The sequence below is a fragment of the Culex pipiens genome, chromosome 3 (assembly GCF_016801865.2).
Source record: "Culex pipiens pallens isolate TS chromosome 3, TS_CPP_V2, whole genome shotgun sequence".
NCBI lineage: Eukaryota > Metazoa > Arthropoda > Insecta > Diptera > Culicidae > Culex > Culex pipiens.
Window position 1 is genome coordinate 41844547 of NC_068939.1, and position 21347 is coordinate 41865893.

At 38.2% G+C, this 21347-nt stretch overlaps 1 protein-coding gene across 4 annotated transcripts in view; it reads right to left on the reverse strand.

The window, feature by feature from the left end:
- Positions 1-21347, reverse strand: part of LOC120412402 (uncharacterized) — a 446365-nt gene that overhangs the window by 352038 nt on the left and 72980 nt on the right. For all 4 annotated transcript variants that reach the window (XM_039572863.2, XM_039572864.2, XM_039572862.2 and 1 more), the window contains exons 3-4: positions 8247-8996; positions 42-2969 (exon numbers count right to left, since the gene is read on the reverse strand). In XM_039572863.2, the coding sequence (XP_039428797.1) occupies positions 42-2969; positions 8247-8423 (3105 nt within the window). In that variant the 5' untranslated portion in view covers positions 8424-8996. The remainder of the gene's footprint in view (positions 1-41; positions 2970-8246; positions 8997-21347) is intronic.

Below are 21347 nucleotides of genomic sequence, written 5' to 3' on the forward strand. Positions count from 1 at the left end.
AAAACAAATTAAAAGCCAACAAAAAAACGGATTCTACTCACCTCTTTCCGCGCACTCCTCAGCTTCTCGTTGCTCCTCTCACTCAGAAACACCTCATCGTCTTCGTCGTCGGTAAAGTTCCCGTCGTCCTCCACCTTCTTCCTGGCCGGATGCCGTCTTTCTTTCTTTTCCTTCTTCGCCGTGGCCACCGTCAGTTGTTGCACCGGTTGCTCCTTCGGTTCCTTCTTTTCCTGCGGCTGATCCTGTAAACTAGCCGCAACTGCCGCCGCCGCTCCCCGCTTGCTTTTCTCAAAGTCGGCCCGATCTTTGCGCGGCAGGGACTTGTCCCGGTCGGAACCTCCTCCGATGGATCGGGTCTCGAGGGGGTCGCTGGCCAGCGGTGGATTCGCCGGGATGGGCGGAGCTTGGCGACGGGTCGTGGGCGTTGTCGCAGGTTTCGGGGGTTGTGGAGCGGTATACTTGACGTTCGAGCTCCGTTTGGGGTCCTTGGGAGGGGCGGCGGGGGTTGGGAGTTGAACGATTTCCGCGTAGTCGTGGTTCAGCTTGGAGAGGGTTGCCTTCGGGAGGGATCCGGCTTGCGGGAAGAACTCGGTGCTTCTAGTTTTGGCTGCGAAGGATGATGCAGCCGGAAGGGTGCTGGAGGACTTGGCGTAGCCGTAGCGGCTGATGGCGGTGGGTGGGGGACCTCCTCCAAGGGAGTACCGTGACTCAAGAGGGATTTTTGATCTAGAGGGACTCAACAGAAGCTCATGGCTTTGACTAATGGAAAGCCTGCTGCTTTCTTCGTATTTTGGTGTGGATTTGTAGGGCTGTTGGTACAGAATCACATTATTCTTCAACGTTTCATAGGTATGCTCGTGGTGAGTCTTCTTGGATACCCCGGCATAAGTCGTCGGCGTTTCATAGATTTTACCGCTGGCGGTTTGCTTCTGCTGACCAAGCTGATTTCGCTTAACGTTGTTCACGTGCTTCATAAAGTCCTCGGCGTACGCCGGAACGCCGTAGTTATCCTGTCGCGAACCGCTCTTTCGCCCTCCAGCAGCCGGATCGTCAAAGTCCGACGAAAAGTAGCTCGACGAACAGTCGCAATTGCGGCAGTCGTACCGACAAGTGTCCGAGTAGCTGCACTTGTCCACATCCAGACTGCAGCGGCGGCACTCGGAGGCAAAGCGACAGCTTTCCGAACTTCCAAAGTAGCGTCGGTTTGCCGGATAGGAAAACAGGGAATCTCCCAGGGAGGAGTCCGACATGTTTCCGGTACGCTGCGGATGCTTGAGCGAGTTTTCACTCTTGGCGGACGCTTCGCTAAGGATTGAGGCGTTCGAGTTAGTTTTATAGATCTTGGAGGGGTCCGAGGGATTGGCACCGGAACCAGCGCCCGTTTGCTTCTGAGCCTGCTGGTAGTAGTACAGACTGGCTTGCTGATACAGCTCACGCTGCATTCGAGCTTGCAGCGAATCCGACGAGGATGATGATTTCTTCCTGTTCACCTCTTGGTAAAAGTCGGATTGGGAGCTTGACGTGAGGTTATGTGGCCGCTGGTAGATGTGCTGCGGACGCTGCTGCTGCTGGACGCTTCCGTAACCTGGTTTATAGTATATTTGCTGTATCGGGTTGTAGTCACAGCTGAACGCAACTGGAGTTGTTTCGATTTTGAACACGTTAGGATTTTTCGGATTGTATGACTGGTACTGGAGTACATTACCGGGACTTGAGCCGTACGTCATCGAAGATGACGACTGGTAAACGCTACTCAGATCACCACCCTCAACCGCTTGATACGGAGGCGGAGGGCCAGGCGTTCCCGGTAGTGGTATCTGCTTCAGTTGCTCGTAGATGTTCTGCTTATCCACCGACGGTTTCGGAACCTGTGGTGGTGGTGGAAGTGGCAACTGCTGATGCTGCTGGTGGTGATGATGTTGCTGCAGTTTGTGCTTTGGAACACGGCTGTGGCAAACCTCACAGTTACTGTTGTTGCACTCTTGCACGCATAGTTCACAATCGATGAACTGAATTTTCTCGTCGTTAGAATCTCCGGGCTTCTCTTCAAAGTAAATCTCTTCATAGATGTTTTCCTCGCTCTTTGACAAGCCAGAAGGTCTTCGTTCCTGAGGAACTGCTACAACCACTGGCTGCACCACCTCAACCACTTCAACCGGTGCCGATTTCTGCTTCAGCAGATTCTTCTTGGAAGATTTCAATCCTTCCTTCAACAGGTAATAGTTGAAACTCTTGATACCAATTTCCCCTTTCAAGAATCGCTTTCCGATTTGAAACTTGCTCTTGCTTTCCTTGACGTCTTCCCCAGCTGCAACCGCGGCTTGAGCAGCCACCTTTGCCGCTCTGTACATCGCTTCCTCATCCTCTTGCTGAACTGCCGAATCCGGCGTAGTCGACCCCGCAGCATTCTGCCTCCTCATAACGTTCCTATTCCTACCACGTGTTCTTTCCTCCTCCTCCATTTCCTTCCTGGACCCTTCCCGCTGGAACCACCCCGTAGGTTCACGATCCCCCAACCCCCTCCGATCTAAACTTCTGCCCCGCCGCTCCAGCGTCGAACTCTTGCTCTGTCTCAAATTGTCCGAACTGCTCGACTCATCGTTGAAACGTAACATCTCCGCCGAACTGTTGTGATTGTTGTACTTCTTCCTTCTCACCTTAACCTGCACATTGCTCTGATCGACCGGTTCCGGGGTGTTCGTCACCCTGGCCAGTTCCGCCGTCACATCTACCGTGTAAAACTCGCGACTGCCCCGCGAACCGCTGCTACTCCGCAGGTAGTCCTTCCCGACCGAGTTGGACTTCTTTTTGGGCATCGTGTAGAACCGGCGCGAGGACGCACCGGCCGCGCCGTGGTGCTCGGGGCCACTGTTGCGGCGCATCGGCAGCGCTAGGTGGCGCACGTCCTCCGTGTATGCCGGATCGTTTACGAAGCGCTCCCGGACCGACGAGCAGGAACGTTCCTTGAGCTATTCGAGTGGAAATTTGAGAAATGGGGCGAGAGGAAAAAAAGATGGAAAATGCTGTGAATTACTCTGAGATAAATGGAGCTGCCTGGAACGCTAATGATTGCGATGTTGCGGAATGACGCGCCGGATGGGGACCTTTTATTGACCTGTTGTTCAATTGCGCAATTAAATTTTAGTTCATTCTTTGGACCGAATGAGATTATGCAGCAATTTTGAAATCAATAAGTTAATATGCAAAAATGACACTCCGCCCCCGGTGGTTGGTCAAAGTCAAACAAAAAAGTGAAGAACTGTCACTTTTTACACGGCGCTCACGCACACTATCAAAACACACGTTTAGTAGTGTGTGTGAGCTCGGTGTAAAAGGGGTGTACAACTAAAAAGTGACCTCGTTCGTTTGACAACAATTGGTGTCTAACCATCGGGGTTTCAGTGTATATAAAATTGTGGATTTCAGTGTCTCGCTTCAAAGTTGCAATTTGTATACGAAAACCTTAAAATTATCCCATTTCCAGGTCATTTTTAATGCACTCGAAATTTCGGAAAATTTCACATCTGGAGTTTTTTTTTTAAAGGTCCAATAAACCAAATTTTGAGTTTTTGCTTTTTGGGTCTCGTGGCGCAGGGGTAGCGGCTTCGGCTGCCGATCCCGATGATGCTATGAGACGCGGGTTCGATTCCCGCCTTATCCACTGAGCTTCTATCGGATGGTGAAGTAAACGGTTTCTCCTGTCTCGTCAGAGGCGCTGGAGCAGAAATCCCACGTTAGAGGAAGGCCATGCCCCGGGGGGCGTAGTGCCAATAGTTTCGTTTCGTGTTTTTTAATACCCCTGACTCAAGGCGGTTTCAAAAACACCCAAAAAGCAAAAACTGGAAATTTGGTTTATTGGACCTTTTCAAAAAAAAACCCAGACATCTCAAATTAATGTATTTTATAAATCAACAACAGGAACCTTCACCCTTCTCTTTCCGCAAACCAGAATAGTGCAATGCATAATGAGGCGGGTCGAAGTCTCGCGAGAACAAGATGAATTTTCCTCGTTTAATTAGTTTGCGTGGCTGCATCTCTGCCGCCGTCGAACGGGGTTTCCCTTACTGGGGCTAAATGTGGAAAATGAGTTGCTGCCAGTGTTCTGAATAGACCTTTTTTTTTGTTCTTGTCAGGGATGGCCAACCGATCGAAGTGGAAATTTTTAATGTTAGCACTAATATATATGAAACTGTAAAGAAATGAGGCATGCACACAGAAAAAAATAATGTAAATTTGGAAGATTTAATTTTGGAAGGTTGAATATTACCTCTTTTATGATATAATTTTACCTCAATTTAGACTGAAAAAATGACATTACAACAGAAAAGTGGTAAAATTACACATTTCCAGATGTAAAATTACACCTTTTTTTCTGACATAAAAGATGTACCTCTTCCCAGATGTAATATTACCATGATTTTTTTTTCTGTGCAGAAGCTCGAAGTGATGAAGCATGAAAGTGTGATAATTATATCATTTAAAAAATAAATTGATCAACTCAACAGGTATCGATATGTATAAATACGTCGTGTGCTGACAAAATAAAGTTATTCAACGAGTTGACAGCATTTTTTGCAATTCTGGAAACCTACTGTGAAATGGTCTTGTATAAGTGTCGAAATACAATTACTGAAAATTTGAACTTTACAGCACTCAGAGGGATACTGATATCAAACTTTTTTAGTAGTTTATGCAACAAGTTGCAAAAAATGATTTTTCAGCACGATTTATCCATAGAGGTTTACCAAGTTGGATAAATACGACAAGTGCTTATAAAATTATACATAAAATTATATACATATAACTTTATTTTTGCAATTCCGATAAAACAACTGTTCGGATGAACCATATGAAAAAAAACTAATTTTTGTAGCAGCTTTACAGACAGCTCAAAAACTGTAAATATATTTAGATTTTAGTTTTAGCTCACAGTTTTTAACCTTCTGTACTCACTTTAATAGTCTTCCTCTTTCCTTACAACTCACGACTCTTTCCACTCCTCATTTCTCCTTCTCCTTTCCGTTCCTTTCCTACATATTTGTGAATTTCTATTAATATTCGTTTCTTTTCCATTTTAGGTAAACTTACAACTTTCGCCACGGTACAGAGTAGCACCCGATGACGGTAAGCAACGACGGTGCGGTCCTGATTCTTTCTTCGCAGCTGGGTAAGTATTTTGCGTGATTAATTGCACTAAATTTACACTAATTTCATCTCCTCCTTTACTTACAGGTGTGATTGAAGTGAATCTTTCAATAAATCCAATATTCACTTAATCTACACAAATTTCCTCCTACAAATCCGAAATTAAACTTCGCGCGACTTTCACTCTGTTTACGTTTGAAAATGGTGAACGCACAAACCGTGGGTGCCACACACACACTTTTCCCTCGTCCTCTTTGCGCCCGCGTTGACAGTTGAGGTGGAGTCGGGCGGTTACACCGCCAGCGCTGCACCGTTCGGCAGTGTGGCCATCTCAGCGGTCGTAACAACAACCTTTGAATGCAATTTAAATTCAATTTTACATGTGTTAAGTCAATTCTCCGTTGAAATTAAATCAATATCCCACTACAACCAAAAACTACCAATCTCATACACACTACCAACACTACCTCTCCCACCCAATACCATAAAAATCCAAACCTCCCCAATACCTCACATACCCTCCCATAAACCACACTCAACATATCATAAAACATATAAATATAATTCCTAAACACTATCTATCCATACCTTTCCCATAAACATATAAAACTAAAACAAAACATAAAAACAAAACAAAATCCCCATCACACCACTTAAATACAAAACCACAATACATTACCAACTACCCACTCATTATCATTAAAATTATAAACCCCCTCCACCTCCATATCACCACCACCTGCCAACCCACAACACTATCCACCCAACTCCACTCCAACCTAACACACCAACCAATCTTTCAGCCAACCTCCTCCCCACCATCACCACAACCTAACTTTAACCCACACTCCACTCACCATTTAACTATAAAATACTCCACCAACACCTAACCCTCCACCCTTACCCCCCCACCATCCCCTTCCACCCCCTCCACCTTACCTACACCCATCCATTACCCACTAAACCCCCAAACCCCAAAAAAATAAAAAAAAATCCCCCCAAAAAAACAAATCTAAACCTCATATCCCATTCACAAAAACAATACCAAATTCTCCCCTCACTTCAACCAAACCAACACCCCACACCCCACTTCACCAAAAAACCCTAACCACAACCATATATCCCTACCCAAAACACATCACATTTTTCCAAAACCCACTTAAACCCCCTACCCCAAAAAACAAAAAAAACCTTAACCAAAACCCAAAAACCCCCCATCCTACCACCACCAAAAACAAACCCCCCTCTAAATACTTCCAATCCCCCCCCCATAATACATCCCAATAACTTATCCCCCATATATTCACCCATACCTCCACTATCCTCCCCCCCAATAAACATCCCCAATCATCAACCAACACCAAACAAACCAAACCTAAATCATTCCAACACCTACACCAAAAACATACCCCCACACACCCCTCCACTCAATACCCATAACCCCCACCATAAAACCCCTACAAACAAAAAACCAAATCCACAATATCCAACAACCCATCCCCAATTCCCAAACACAAACACACTCATTTATCAAAACTTCCAATCCCCCCCACAACAATACATACAAAAATCCCACCAATCAAAAAATCCACAAATACAAAAACCAATTGTTTAAACCTCGTTGGGTAAATTTACGACTCGTGGTGAAAAAATCTTCTTTTTTCCAACTTGTTGCATAAACTATTATTATGACTAGAATCATCGCAAAACAATGAGTTAAGTAATTATCAATAATAAGCAATAATACATTTTATTCAAGAACTCAAGAACCCTACTAAAAATGTAATTTAGCAATTACAATTAAATTTACTACAGTTAAAAAAATATGCAAACAAACAAGATGTGTTTCCTATTTTTATTGAGATGTGTTTATTGTACATAAATTAACATAAAACAAGAATGGTTCAAAACAAACTTGTAATAAATATTGATTTTTTTTTTCAATTTTTCAACCATGCAAATGATTTGAGCTGTAAAATAATAAAATTTCAGAAAAAAATAAACAAAAAGATCAGTTCTTAGCAGAAGTACACCTGATTTTAATTTTTTTGTATAAAAAAATGATTACATAAATTTTTCATATTAACTTAATGGTTTAGAAGTACGCTTACCGTAAACAATTCTTTATAAATTGAAATGAAATTCACAAAAAATTTCAAGTCATATGATTTTTAAATGAAGCAAAATAAACATGACTAAAAGTTCTTTTTTAATGTCCAATAAACTATTGTGCTTCATTTGTTTATAGGACCTTTAAAAACTCTAGATTGTATTGTTATGTGTAAAAGCAATGGGGAGTAACTTCATTATTTAGACGACCAAAATGCGAAATAAATGATTGATTTATTCTAACGGAATCGAAGAATGAGTTGAAATACTATTTCAATAAATTATTGCTATTATCGCTATTTGAGTAGGATTCTTAAACTTTTTGACAAATATCCTAACAGTCAAGTATTTTAGATATGACCTGCAAATTTAGTATCGTTCCTGCACTCTAATTTCGTTCAAATTAATGAAAACGTGTTTAAATACTGTCCGAAAAACTCATAAATTTTTTTTTTCTTGCATGTTTATTATTTTCAGGAAACACTATTAGTAAATTTTGTTGTCAAACTTTTCATAAAAAATCAATATTTTTGTTAATAAAAAAAGAAAGAATAAAAAGAAAATTACATTTTGTAAACCATGAAGATAGATGCCAAATCTCCGCAATGTGACAAGAAAATCAAATCACCTCATTTTTCTAATCAAACATAACATCATTATCACGCTGCCGTCCTCCAAACACACACCCCTCAGCTAGCAGTGCCAAAGCGAAAAATCTAATTCCAATTTCTCGTCTCCCCAGCCCCTTAATCCCTCAATTATGCAGTGCAAATATCTGATCTAATCTGTGACACCAAACTCATCAGGCAGAGGTCGGTCCGCAATCGCAATCTTTGGTATATTTTGTTGGGTGAAATGGGTAATTTGAATATTTTTTTCAAGATTCTTGAATTTTGAAATTGATTTTGAAAACAATATGTATAATGAAAAATCTATTAACTTTCATAAAATCCAAAATACCCGTTTCACCCTATAATTTCCCCAAAACTTACCCTAAACTTTCCCTTCTTCCGCTGCTGTTGTTGCTGCTTGCCACCGGAAGTCGTCGCATCAGCGCCGGAAAACTCATCCGCTTGTCGTCCTGTTGCAGTTCCTGTCGACGATGCTTGTGTCTGCTGCTGCTGCATCGAATGAATCGAGTGACGTTTGCTCAGCTTATGCAGATTCATTCCGGCTCAAGGTTTCACACTTCCCCAAAGGGACCCTCTATTGCTTCGTCTTCTTCGTTTTTCTTCTTCGCGATCGAACGACAAAAGATGAACCACTTTAATGTGACACCATTACTCCCGGCGTAGTCAGCTCGTCTTTCACGACGGAATTTCCCTCATCGCGCACCATTAGTAAGGATTTGTTGCAGGAGAAAAAAGAATGTGAACAAACGGAAAGCTTCGACGAGCTGATGATCCGTAAGGACCCCCTCTCGTTAACGGTACACGCACAGACATTGGCACTATTCACAAATACTCGAAAATAAAACAGGGCGGGAAAATCGATTGGAAATCAAAACCAAACTGTGAGACGACAACCGATTTGGCGTCGTGTCATGTTTCCATCGCAAAAAAAAACACTTGAACTTCCCAATTCCAGCACTTGGCTCCCCCGATATATTTGGGTACGACGAAGGTGCTGGCAGCACTGTCTCGAATGTTGGAGGTCCTTTTCTTTCACTACACGCAGAAATATTCTAGCAGCGGGCGCCAGCACTCTGTCACTCTTGTCAATCGAAGTCTATTTCGAAGCTCCTGTGGGGATAAATAAAAGAAATTGATGAGAAGAGGGAGATAAATGTGAGTTATTGTTGAATCTTCTCAATCATAAACATTTTCACCACTCTTGTTTGTGAGGGATATTTATATTTTTTTTGTTATATCAAGATTAACAACTAAATTCAATTATGATTGCTGAATTATTTGTGACAGAAGCTATTCTATAAAAATGCCATAAACGTTTTAAGAAGTTTAAGATTTTCTGCAAAATAGTTTTTATCATGCACCGGCTCCATACCTTGAACCAGATGAGATTAGACTTCCCGCTTCTGGATTTATGGTCTAGGACGCTTACTCTTTGACCATCAGGACAAAGCATGTACTTCTAGCTTTTTGTAAGTATCAACAAGAATTCAAATGTTTCTAGAAAATGGCCTGAAAATTTGAGCTCATTTGATAAAGGTGGGTCCAGTTTTGACCTGAAAATAGTGTATTATGGTGAATGTTAACTTTCTACATCTTCTTAGAGATAGTTACCCAAACCCTGCCACATTTTCCTATTTTTTATGTTTCTTATAGGTTTTGATCCGGGAACAACTTGGTAGAACATCGCAAAGCGCCTAGCTTTTGTCATTTTCATACAAATAACCGTAAACCACGATAATCTCCATCTAACCTTTGTGTACAATTGTTCATACAAAAAAAAAAAACTTTTTTAGGGGAAATATGCCCATTTTAAGCCTAATAAGCGGTCGTGTTTGAATGATGCTGGATAATCTGGATAGTTCCTTGAAATTCACTAAAACCAAGTACACCAACGAGTAGAGCAACTTTTTGTGAACATTTCTGTTTATTTTCACTTTTATAAAAAGTTATGCTATTCCTTTTACAAGCATTAAAAAAAATATTTCAAAAATGCATTCTAATCACTGCCCACCATTGAAAAAACGGCTAATATCCACTTTTGGCAAAAACGAGATATTAGCACCAGGTGGTAGAGGACGTTCCAACGCATCTTCTGGAACTTGAATTTTACTGAAATAGTGTCTAGACTTGGCTGCCGATGCGAAAAACCAAACGGCTAATATGCCACTCTTATGGGAAATTACCTTGACGGAGATTTTGTGTCAAACACTAAAACGCGTTTTTCTCGGAATACTTGATTTGGCATAATGGCCGAATTTTCAATTATGGGCAGATCAGTCGAGTGCATTGGGCCACGCCCATTTTTCTATTTTCAGCTTAGTTCTTTTTTCTTCCAGCGCTCTTTTGGGTCTGCTTAGTGCTGCCAAAATTGTAAAATTTTAAGCAAACACTCACGAAAAGTAGCATTTATAGCGAAAGGTTCCTGGCAGCACTTGCTCACTCCAACAGGCGCTGCACCAGCATGTTGGTGGCCACCCTTTGTTCTTTATTTGCCTTCGCTCCTCGCTTGGTTTTCTTCAGCCTTCGATTAGAATCGGTATTCAAAATTGAAATGTCAAAAGACTTAGCGCGTTTGTTTTTTTTTGTTGGTGCTTGCTAATTATTTACATTTTTCGGGATTAATTTTCAAGTGAGTGAATAAGTAGAGGTCAAAAGAACATGTTGACGGTAGTTGGAAACAATGTTATATGTTAAGCGCTTTCTTAAGCGCTTTGAAATCGTTGGCTCAAGTGAAAAGATATTGATGGCGACTTTCGTTAAGCAGTTAACCTCTGATCTTGCGTGTGGATGTGTGTGAAACCAAAATGATGAGAAATGGTCTCGCAAAATAGAAATTATGATCAAAAGTGCATTAAATTTGATCTTTTTGGTCAGTAAGTGGCATAAATTTGCGAGCATACTTGGGGCGGTACTGTTGCTGGTAAGTTTATAGCTTGAAAAGTATTTTTGGAGCTTTAATCGAGTATCAAACTCTCCATATGACGTAAATAGGTGTTTGATTAGAAAGGGTATATTTCCCCTATGTGGACAATCGCCAACCCGAGGGGTACGTGGTTTAAAAAATTAATGATTACATAGCAAGTTGTTCAGAAAAAACAGGCTGACATAATATTGATGTTTAGCCATTTTAAAATGTATGTCTTGATTCAAAAATTTTGAAAGTATTCTTTTCGAAAAGATCGAAAGATTTCACGAATGTATCATGTTTTAACTACACTAAAACCCCCGTTTACGCGCAGGCGTTACGCTTTTTGTTTGGTTGATTTCTCGAAAACAGTGTAATGCTTTTACATTCTTTTGAAAGCAATTTGTAGATCTGCACAAGACGTATAAATCGCTTCAAAAAGTTTGCAAAAATATTGCGTCGTTCCAGAGAAATTGACGAAATACAAAGCGTAACGCCTGAGCGTAAACCGGGGTTTTAGTGTATTAGTTGCTGAGATATCGACACTAGAAAATGGTGAGGTGTTTGGGTGAGACTTTGAAAACTTCAGTTTTCGTGTTTCTTTTTCTTTAAGCCTCTGTATTTCAGCAACAAGAGGTCCAATCTTTAATATCTCTTAGACAGGTTTAAAGCAAATTTTCTGAATTTAAAAAAATCAGAAATGGTCACTATTTTTAAAAATCAAAAAACTACAAATATTTCGCTGAAATCAAACTTTGGGTGGCTAATAGGATGGCTCGAGATGGTTGGTATTACAGAACATGTGTTTTCGGTTGCTTTTAGGCCCCTAATTAACAACTCCCCAAAATTTGGGAGCGATTGGTTGCGTCTACACTTTGCGCATTGCATTTCAATTTTGTATGGGAATTAGTATTGAAAAACTTTCTGTTTTACATTTAGTTTTTTATCAATTTTATTTTCCACTAAATTTTTCAAACCAACACTATAGCGTTAAAATTGAGAAAATTCTCTAAAACTTTCCCGAAGAAAGTATTGTGCTTTCTTACTTCTTTCAAAAGATACAGCGCACTCAAAACTGGTATAAAAAGTGATTTCCGAGCAAAAACCACATTTTAGATCAGATATGACAGTCTTTTGACATGAGCAAGATAGCACAATAGTTTTCTCGGGAAGGTTTTAGGGCATTTTCTCAATTTTAACGCTATTGTATTGGCTTAAAAAAAGTGGAAAATAAAATTGTTAAAAAACAAAATGTAAAACAAAAGGTTTTTCAATTTAAGCATCAATACCTTCCCTACTAACCCCGAGTAGGCCGCGGGTAATCGGCTCCCCTCCCTCTAACATTTACACACAAGATCCTCTGTAATTACTCTTAGCTTTAAGAAAAATGTAATTACAAAAGCCGACTCGGTCCTAACCAGGTCCCAGTACCAAAAAGGACCTAATAAAAATAATGTTATGAAAAAAAATGTTTTTCAATACTAATTCCCATACAAAATTGCAATGCAATGCGTTAAGTGTAGACGCAACCAATCGCTCCCAAATTTTGGGGGGTTGTTTTGAGGCCCAAAAAGCATAAAAAAACTTTTTTCTGGTTTGATTCGATCATTTTTAAAATTTTCCATAGAACGACGAACCAGTCTAGTGGCTATATCTTGAAAACGGAGCCCTTTATCAAAAAATGTGTCAAGAACTTTTCGATTGCAAATTCAATTGTACATAAAAAAAGTCAGGTATTTTTTTTTTTGTTTGAAATTTCATTTTTTTCCAGAAATCACTATTTAAAAAAAATCAAAAACTCGGTGGCAAACAAATCTTTACCAGACTTCTCTATGGTTCAAACATTTTGTTTCTCAATAGTCCTCAACTAAACCTACAATTTGCCAAAGACACCATTGATCAAAAAATTCACTCAACAGTTTCAGCTGTTTGAATATTTACGTGCTATTTTTTATGGACAGCTGCTTAAATTGTATGGAGACTTGTATGGATGAACCAATAGCAACTAAGGGATCGGCACACGGAGAAAAAAGAGTTCCCAAAATCTCGAACAAACGTTCATGAAAATGGGAACCACGAACAAAGTGTTCAAATTTCATTGTACGATTTTGAAAAACGTACCATGAAATTTGAACACTTTGCCGAAGCCGCTAACCACCGCGCCAAGAGGCCCACCTTTTTAACACTGGAACGCCCAACGCATGTCCAACTTACACGGACGCCCAAGCCTCCCAAAAAAGGTGGAACGGTAACTTCAACTCGCTGGTTCTCGGGCATTTCTTAACCAATCGGGACGATTCTTGTTTCCAGTGATTTGTTAGAATGTCTAGATGATCCTAAAATTTTTCAGAACTTGATTTGAAAAAATCAGTAATTTCTGCGACCGAAAACATCGTTCCAACTTTTTTTTCGCGTGCAAAAAAAAATCGCCAAAAATTCCACGGAGGCAGTCGTTTTTTTTTTCAAAAATTACAGATTTGATCAAACTAAATTCTGCAAAGTTCTAGAATCATCTAGACATCCTAACAAATCACTGGAAAGAAGAATTATCTTGATTGGTTGAGAAATGCCCGAGAACCATTGAGTTGAAGTTACCGTTCCAACTTTTTTTGAGCCTTGGGCGTTGGAATGTTAATTATGATTTTGTCTAATTTGCTGCAGTAATTATGAATCCATCCAAAACAATTATGAATAATTTCAGGCTTGCATTGTGCACATCTAAAACACCATCATCATTACTTTGCTAGGAAAACACATCTCACTTCTTAAATGCTGCCCTATTAAAAGCTACACCCGTATATAGTATATTCCTTATCATGCCCAAAAATATACCCATTCCAGCCCGGTTTCTTTTTGTTCTAAAGTTTGTCACTCTTTCTCACAGCCTTAATGCAAACCCAGGACGAGAATACCAAAAAAAATGTTGAAGTGGGCTCAAAATTTTAACCAGACACCAGAAATACAGTAAAAAAATCTTTATAAACTCGATTGAACGATAATTTCATTTTATTTCAGTTGTGTTAGCAGGCACTAATTTGTTTCAAAAATTTACCTTCCGATTTTTTAGGGTGAGTAAAATCTGCCCCGTCAGCAGAAGCGCAAGTCACTTTGGAAAATGAAGAATTGCCCGGATAGAATAACGTGGATTGTGTCTGTGTGTGTGGAGGGAGGCAGGGTGTGCTTTTTAACATACAACACGTCCTCATAACTTTCCGGTTCATGTTGGCATAGTGAGGCTTGAGCTGGCGTGGAAATTGCTGAAAGTGCATGCCTGGTGAAATATGAGCCACCAGCAGAAGCTCGCTGGGTAATGAATTTTTAGCAGGTATTTTTTGTTTTTCTTCAGACAGATTTGCTACGATATCAAATACAATTAGAGAGCGTTTTTAAAATTAGTATAAGTATGAAACAGCATTATTTTCAAATATGTTCATGCACGTATTCCTGAAAGATAAGAAAAAACTTTTTTTTATAACGTCGCAAGTTCATGCAATCATCCTTAAGGGACCAACCTACTCACCCACAGACCGACATTCCACTTGGGGCGAGAGGATCGCCGGGAAAAATCAACAGAGACGACACAAACTAGTTGATATGCGTTCTGCGTAATAACTTATGCCAACACGGACCGGTTGGGAACAACAAGACAGCAAGACGACCGCTCAGCAGGCAGGAAAAACTCCGCTCACAGTCCTCGTCCTCGCCTCAGACTTCCAAGAAGTTGTGTGCCGTTCGTTTGTTCTGTAATGGCCTCCTTCTGACGCACAATCTACTTGATGTTTTTTCTTCACCGTCTCAGTCTCGCCCCTCTCTGCGTGATTTGATCCAGTCTTCTAGCAACCTCCCACCCGGTTTTTCGAACGTTTCATATCTTACAGAACCATTGCCAAGGACCATAGCCAACGAAAAGATCATCAATTTTCATCTGGTCCTCCCAGAGTTGGTGCACAAAGTGCAGAGGTGTCAGCAAATAAAAACTTGTAAGAGTTAAAGAGCTGTTATAAATGGATGAACTATACACTATTTTAAGTAATGTTTAAATTACAAAAAAAAAACATGTTTTCCATCACTGCAAAAACTTTTCCCACACCAATGTTGCTGATGAACCAAAGGTAAACAGTCTCTCTGCCACAGTTATGTTGGGCACTTAACCCAGATGCTGCGTATGCGTATGGTTTCTGTTTGCGAAGTTTGAAAGGAAATAGGGGAACTATACCCTTTTTAAGCCTATTTCTATTATCGGCATATCAGCACTTTGAGCATGAATTGCAGCTTTAATGAAGTGTTTTTGACTGTTCCAAAGTAATAATTAGATCAATTAAAAGTGAGCAAGCAACTTTCATTGTTGATACAGCTGAAAATGTTGATTTAATAGCGGAAAACCGCAAAAGTGATGAGAATTGGTCGAACGGCTTAGAGTGATTAAAATGGGTATATTTCCCCTAACTCCTAACCTGTGCATGAGTGTGTTGTTGTCTCGATGACAAATTGAATCAAAACAATAATAAGAACATGAGCAAGTGACAAGAAATGTGACCTTAAACCTTGTGGGAATTGTACCACTTGCGTTCTGGAGGTAACATTTCATAGCTTTCAACTATGACTTAATTTAAGGGGTAACGTGCCATAAAACGTCAAAAATGTCAGAGGTTGGTATGAGTTGGTATATATATCAAGCCTTGCAGCCTTCTTTTTGTCACATTTTTTTGTGGGTTTCGACCGTGACACTTTACAATTTTAATTAAGGCCGTTGCAAATATTTTCCAAAGTTTATGCCCCCCCTCCCTTCAAAAAAGGTCCAAAAAATCAGGGGCAAAAAAATATTTTCCTTGAAAAACTTGAAAATTTCAATGGAAATAGAAGTCTTAGCTACTGAAAACAATCTAAAATGCCCTATTCTGCATTGATAATCATATTTAGCATGTTTGGGCTCGGAATCTGAGCAATTCTCTCAGATTTCGGTAATTCGATTTTTTTTTGTATTTTTAAATCGATAGAAATTTCCAGGTTGGTGCCTTCGAAATGCCCAAAGAAGCCATTTTGCATCATTAGTTTGTCCATATGATTTTCCATAAAAATTTGGCAGCTGTCCATACAAAAATGATACGTGAAAATTCAAAAATATATATCTTTTGAAGGAATTTTTTGATCGATTTGGTGCCTTCGGCAAAGTTGTAGGTATGGATACGGACTAAACTGGATACACGGTAAAAAATTTTTTGGTGATTTTTCATTTAACTTTTTGTCGCTAAAACTTGATTTGCAAAACAAACACTTTTTATATTTTGATATGTTTTAGAGGACATCAAATGGCAACTTTTGAGAAATTTCCAGGTTGTGCAAAAAATCTTTGACCAAGTTAGGGTACGTTATCCATTAGTGGACCCCTTTCCTATAGTGGACCCTCTGAAGGGTTTTTAATGGAAAATTCAATAAAATCACAATTTCAAGCGTGTTGTTGTCTACAAATCTTTTATTTGGCATGTTCAGCATCATTTAGAACAATGTTGACTGACATTGAATTGTCCTTTTCACCAAAATAAGTGTTTTGATTTGGATATCTGAAATCAGCCATGGCCACTAGCATTTTCACAACAAAACTGCATTTATATTTTATGATTGAATTAACCATCTAATCATTTTTTGACTGATTATTTAACTTCAGCAAGTCAAAGTAATGTAAGTTTAAGGATATTTACTAAAATAAAGCGAAGAAATGCAATTTTCTAGCAAAAAATATGAGGGTCCAATATAGGACAACGAAAATCCAAACTTTTCCAAAAGTGGACCCCTGTTAATTAAACCTTCAAAAATGATGAAAACGGTGTATTAAAGCAAAAAAAAAAACTTCTCTAAAACATACAATAAATGCTTGTTGTTATCAAGTTAAACGCATATTTTTTCAATTATGAGTATAAATATAGCTGTTTTCATGTTAAAAGTACCAATAATGCTGAAGCCGTAAGAATTTATATTTAATCAAAACTATAGTTAATTGTACTTAACTGAAGCACCATAATTGCAGTTTGAAATGATATTTTATAATAATAAATCAATAACAAAACTTTTTTTCCAATAAACATGCGTGGTTTTATCAGCAACTGTAAACAATTGTATTGTTTAGTATCGGTCAACCATTTATTTAATTAGTATGGAAAAAAATGCATCAAGATTAATTTTTTAAATTATTTTTATGTTTACAGTGGTTTTTGAGACGTTTTCTCTGATCTTTTTCGGAAATAAATGTGTTTAAATGTCTGTTTGGTTTTTGTGTTTAAAGCCAAATTTGTTAACAAAAAATATTTGTTTATGATGAAAAGTGAGCAAAATCCATCTTTTATTCATTATATCTATCATTAGACCTACACCATGCATCAAAACATCAAATATTGGTTAAATTTGGTATAAAAATAACATTTTGCCTATAGTGGACCCGGGTCCACAATCGGATTATGGACCCGGGTCCACTATAGGAAAAAGGGGTCCACAACAGGCAAAAAAAACTTTTTTTTCAATTGGCTATTTTTCTGCTCAAAAACAAATAACTGATTAAACAAATAGTCAAAATTGTTCGAAAGACTTCAATTTTCATTGTTTTGTACAAAGGGTTACGAAAAAGTGCTTAAAATATTGAAAATTCGTGAAAAATGTGCTTCGGCTCTACTAGGGGGTCCACTAATGGTTAAAATACCCTATGCATTTTTTAATCAAAACAGATTTTTTGGTCGTAAAATTTGTTGAATTTAAATTTTTCGATGCAAAATCAAATTTGCAATCAAAAACTACTCAAGTGAAATTTTGATAAAGTGCATCGTTTACAAGTTAAATTAATTTTTAGGTAACTTTGTTTGCCCAATTTTGAAAAAAATATTTTTGAATAGCTGAGATCGGAAAATTTCACGAATGTTTCATATTTTAACGTTGTAAATCGGATTATTAGTTGCTGAGATATCGACATTAGAAAACGGTGGGTTGTTTGGGTGAAGACAAGGAAAACATAAATTTTCATGTTTTTAAACCTTAAGCAACACACTTTGTCAGATAAACGTATTTCCTAACTGGTTGTATAACCGAACGGCCTCGTTACCACAACTTGTTCTACAACTCCTGTGCATTGGAAAAAGCGCACTTTTTTCTGTTGTATAACTTGCCAGAATAAGATGCAAGTTATCAGAGTAAGTTGTACAAATGTATCTGACAACACTGTGCTAGCTAACAAGAGATTCAACGAAAAAAAGGGGGCGTGGTTAACGGCTGTGCTGTCAAATCAAAGCGCACACTGAAAAGGAAAGATAGATTGAAAACAGTTGTCTAACCGTTACCCAACTTACATGTAAACAAACAGTTCTTATTAGAATTTTAATCAACGACGAAGCCAATAAGAATAGTATCCCTGACTATTTTGGTACGCTTGTTTCTGCCCGATTTATTTAGATAAAAATTGAAATTGAATGAAAAAAAATAAAATAATATTTTCGCGCTCTCTAACTGTGATTCATGTTAAACCCTCTTCATGGCGAACTTTTAGATTTTCATTTTTTTGATGAACTTCGTCTTTCCCAAGATTCGATCCGATGACTTCGACGACTTGTTGTTATCTCCAGGCAGGTCCAGGCGCGCTTCCACATCTCTCCACGAGGCTTCATAGTAAACAAGCTGGCCTAAACGTCAATAAGAAGGCTGCTGTCAGCTTTGTTATACAGCAGTGAGCTATACAACTTAACTCCAGAAAAGGCTGTCATTGGAAATAATGTTATATAAGTTTGTTTCAAGTCAGTTTTCATAACTCCATTATGTAACTTTGTTATAACAAACCGTTTCAACTGTCATTTCGATTACCGTACCACGGAGTAACATTGAAAATTGGTGTGATTTTAATTTGTTGTTTTCTCTACCATGAATTCCGTAAGCTGATATTTTTTGTAGCTTTTACCGGCGATATTTTTATATATAATCGGTCAACAATTAAAATTATTGCAATCTTCGATAAATAAACATTATTGAAACTCTAAATACCTCACGTACAAATTTACACCACCTAACAATACGCAATGTCAAGTTGAATATGTTTGTTGAATATTAGTTATATAACCTGTTCTCCGATAACATTTGTGTAACAAAGCGAGAAAACCTAAGGTTATTTATAGAATGGTTGGCCACGCCCATTTTTCAGAAGATGCCGTCACATGACAATGTTAGATAAGCAGTGAAACAAACAGTGCAATATTATTCTTATTCAACAAACTGTTTTCGAGGAAAACAATGCAGATGAGGGAACAGCATCATGGCATATCAGGATTTTGACGTTTAATTATAGCTCATAAAAAGCGTTTCGACTGAAATCAAGTGATAAATACCTCAAACGGAAGTGAGCAAGCAAGTTTCTATCGAAGGTGTTCCAAAATAAGTTGTTTAAACAGTGTAAATCAGCAAATTGGATGGAACCCTCCAAATAGGTGAGAATTTTTCCTATGTTGTGTTTTGTTGAAAAAGAGTGAAGTTGGCTGTGTTTTAACACTTTTGTGGCACAAAACACGATAGTTACACAAGTCAGTTATACAAGCAGTGAAACAAACTGTTATTTAAGTTATGTTCAGATTTTTTCTCGTATGTTTATCAAAAACAATTGTCTAACTATTATTCAACAGTCGACAAGTTATGAGTGCTACTTGGGTTTGCATGGCAATATTTCAGCAACTAAGGGTCGTACCAACATAGTTCAAAAAAACAAAATATAGAGACAAACATGTGCACTAATTTTTAAAAATGAAAAACTGCGACTATTTTCAAAAAAGTCACCTAAAAATTGATTTTTCTTGAAAACGAAGCAATTTATCAAAATTTCACTAAGTACTTTTTGATTAAAATTTGATTTTACATCGAAAAATGAAGTTTTTTGCGACCAATATTTCGATTTTTTGGAAAAATCAGTATTGATTTAAAAACGCATAACTCGGTCAAAGATTTTTTACACAACCTGGAAATTCTGAAAAGTTGGCATTTGATGTCCTCTAAAACAAATCAAAAAATAAAAAAAATAAAAATAGTGTCATTTTGCAAATCAAGTTTTAGTGACAAAATCACCAAAATTTTTTACCGTGTATCATTTTTTTCTCAGTGTAGTCCGTATCAACTTTGCCGAAGACAACAAATCGATCAAAAAATTCCTTCAAAAGATACAGAATATTAAATTTTGATACATAATTTTTGTACAAACAGTTGTCGAATTTGTATGGAAAATTATATGGACAAACTAATGATGCTAAGGTTTCATCCGGATAAAAAATACAAAAATTAAAATTGAAGAAAAAATACCGATTTCGTAGAGAATTGCTCAACTTGGGAATAAAATTTTTGATATTTGAAAAAACTTGGCTAATCAAAAACCCAAAATCAAATTATTCGCTCTACAGCATTGCCTTGGCGTTCTCGATTGCGAGATTCCTACTCGAAACTAGGTGTCCGAAGGTTTGGTTGTTGAGGCAATAACAAACCTCTTTTTACACCTTAGCTTCCATCCACCCCGGGATTCGAACTGAAGACCTTTGGATTGTTAGTCCAACTGCCTACCAGCGACTTCACCGAGGTAGGACCCAGGGAGACGATTCCTACACTTGGATTGAGCTATCGACCTAACCCTTTAAGTTAGACCGAGGCCAACATTTACTTCCCCATCCGACGGAAGGTGTGGTCAGACAAATCTCGTCTCGAAAAATGCCACCGGGACCGTCTGGGATCAAACCCAAGCCGACTGGGTGAGAGGCAACCACACTTACCCCTACACCACGGTTCCCGGCAACTAGGCCAATAACATTTGTTGTTATTTATAACAAGATTTGTCATTCGTTGTTATGATTTTTATGTTATTGGACTGTTATTGTAATAAAAGGCTTATAACATTTGTTTTTACCGTCTGCCCGGGCTATTTCTTTCAAAGGTTTTGTGTTGTGCTAAACACAAATTGAATTGCATTTGTTGCGTTCATAAGGCCGATGCAAATATTTTTAAAAGAGTATGTCCCTCGGCTCTAGTTGGGGTCGTGAGGAGGGAAAACAAATTAATAAAATATTAAATTGAATTAACAAGCCGTAGTCTCAACAATTGAAGTAAAAAAAGTAATTTTAACTGCATATTACACAAGTTCTGTTGTTTTGCAATGCTTAGTGTACAAAAAATGTAAGATTTAACGAAACAAAAAAAAAAGTGCAAAAAACTCTTTGCACTTGTACATAAAACAATTTTAAAAATTCAAAAGATTTTTGAATAAACCCAAACATCCTTAAAATGATTTTAAACGCAGGAGAATGCATTTAAAATTGATTTTAGAAATTGGCTCTTCTGAAAATATTAAGGTATTTAAATTTCTGAATTTTTATAATTACCTATAGTTTTTTTTTTATTTCAAATTGTTCAAATTAAACTTAAAAATAATCTGTTTTTTAGAATATTTAAATTCTGACATTTTGAAATTTTCTAAATTTTAAAATGTTAATTTTTTGTTCGTTTTGAACCTTGTTTTTTATTTTTTTAATTTCTGATTATTTTTTAGGTTTAAG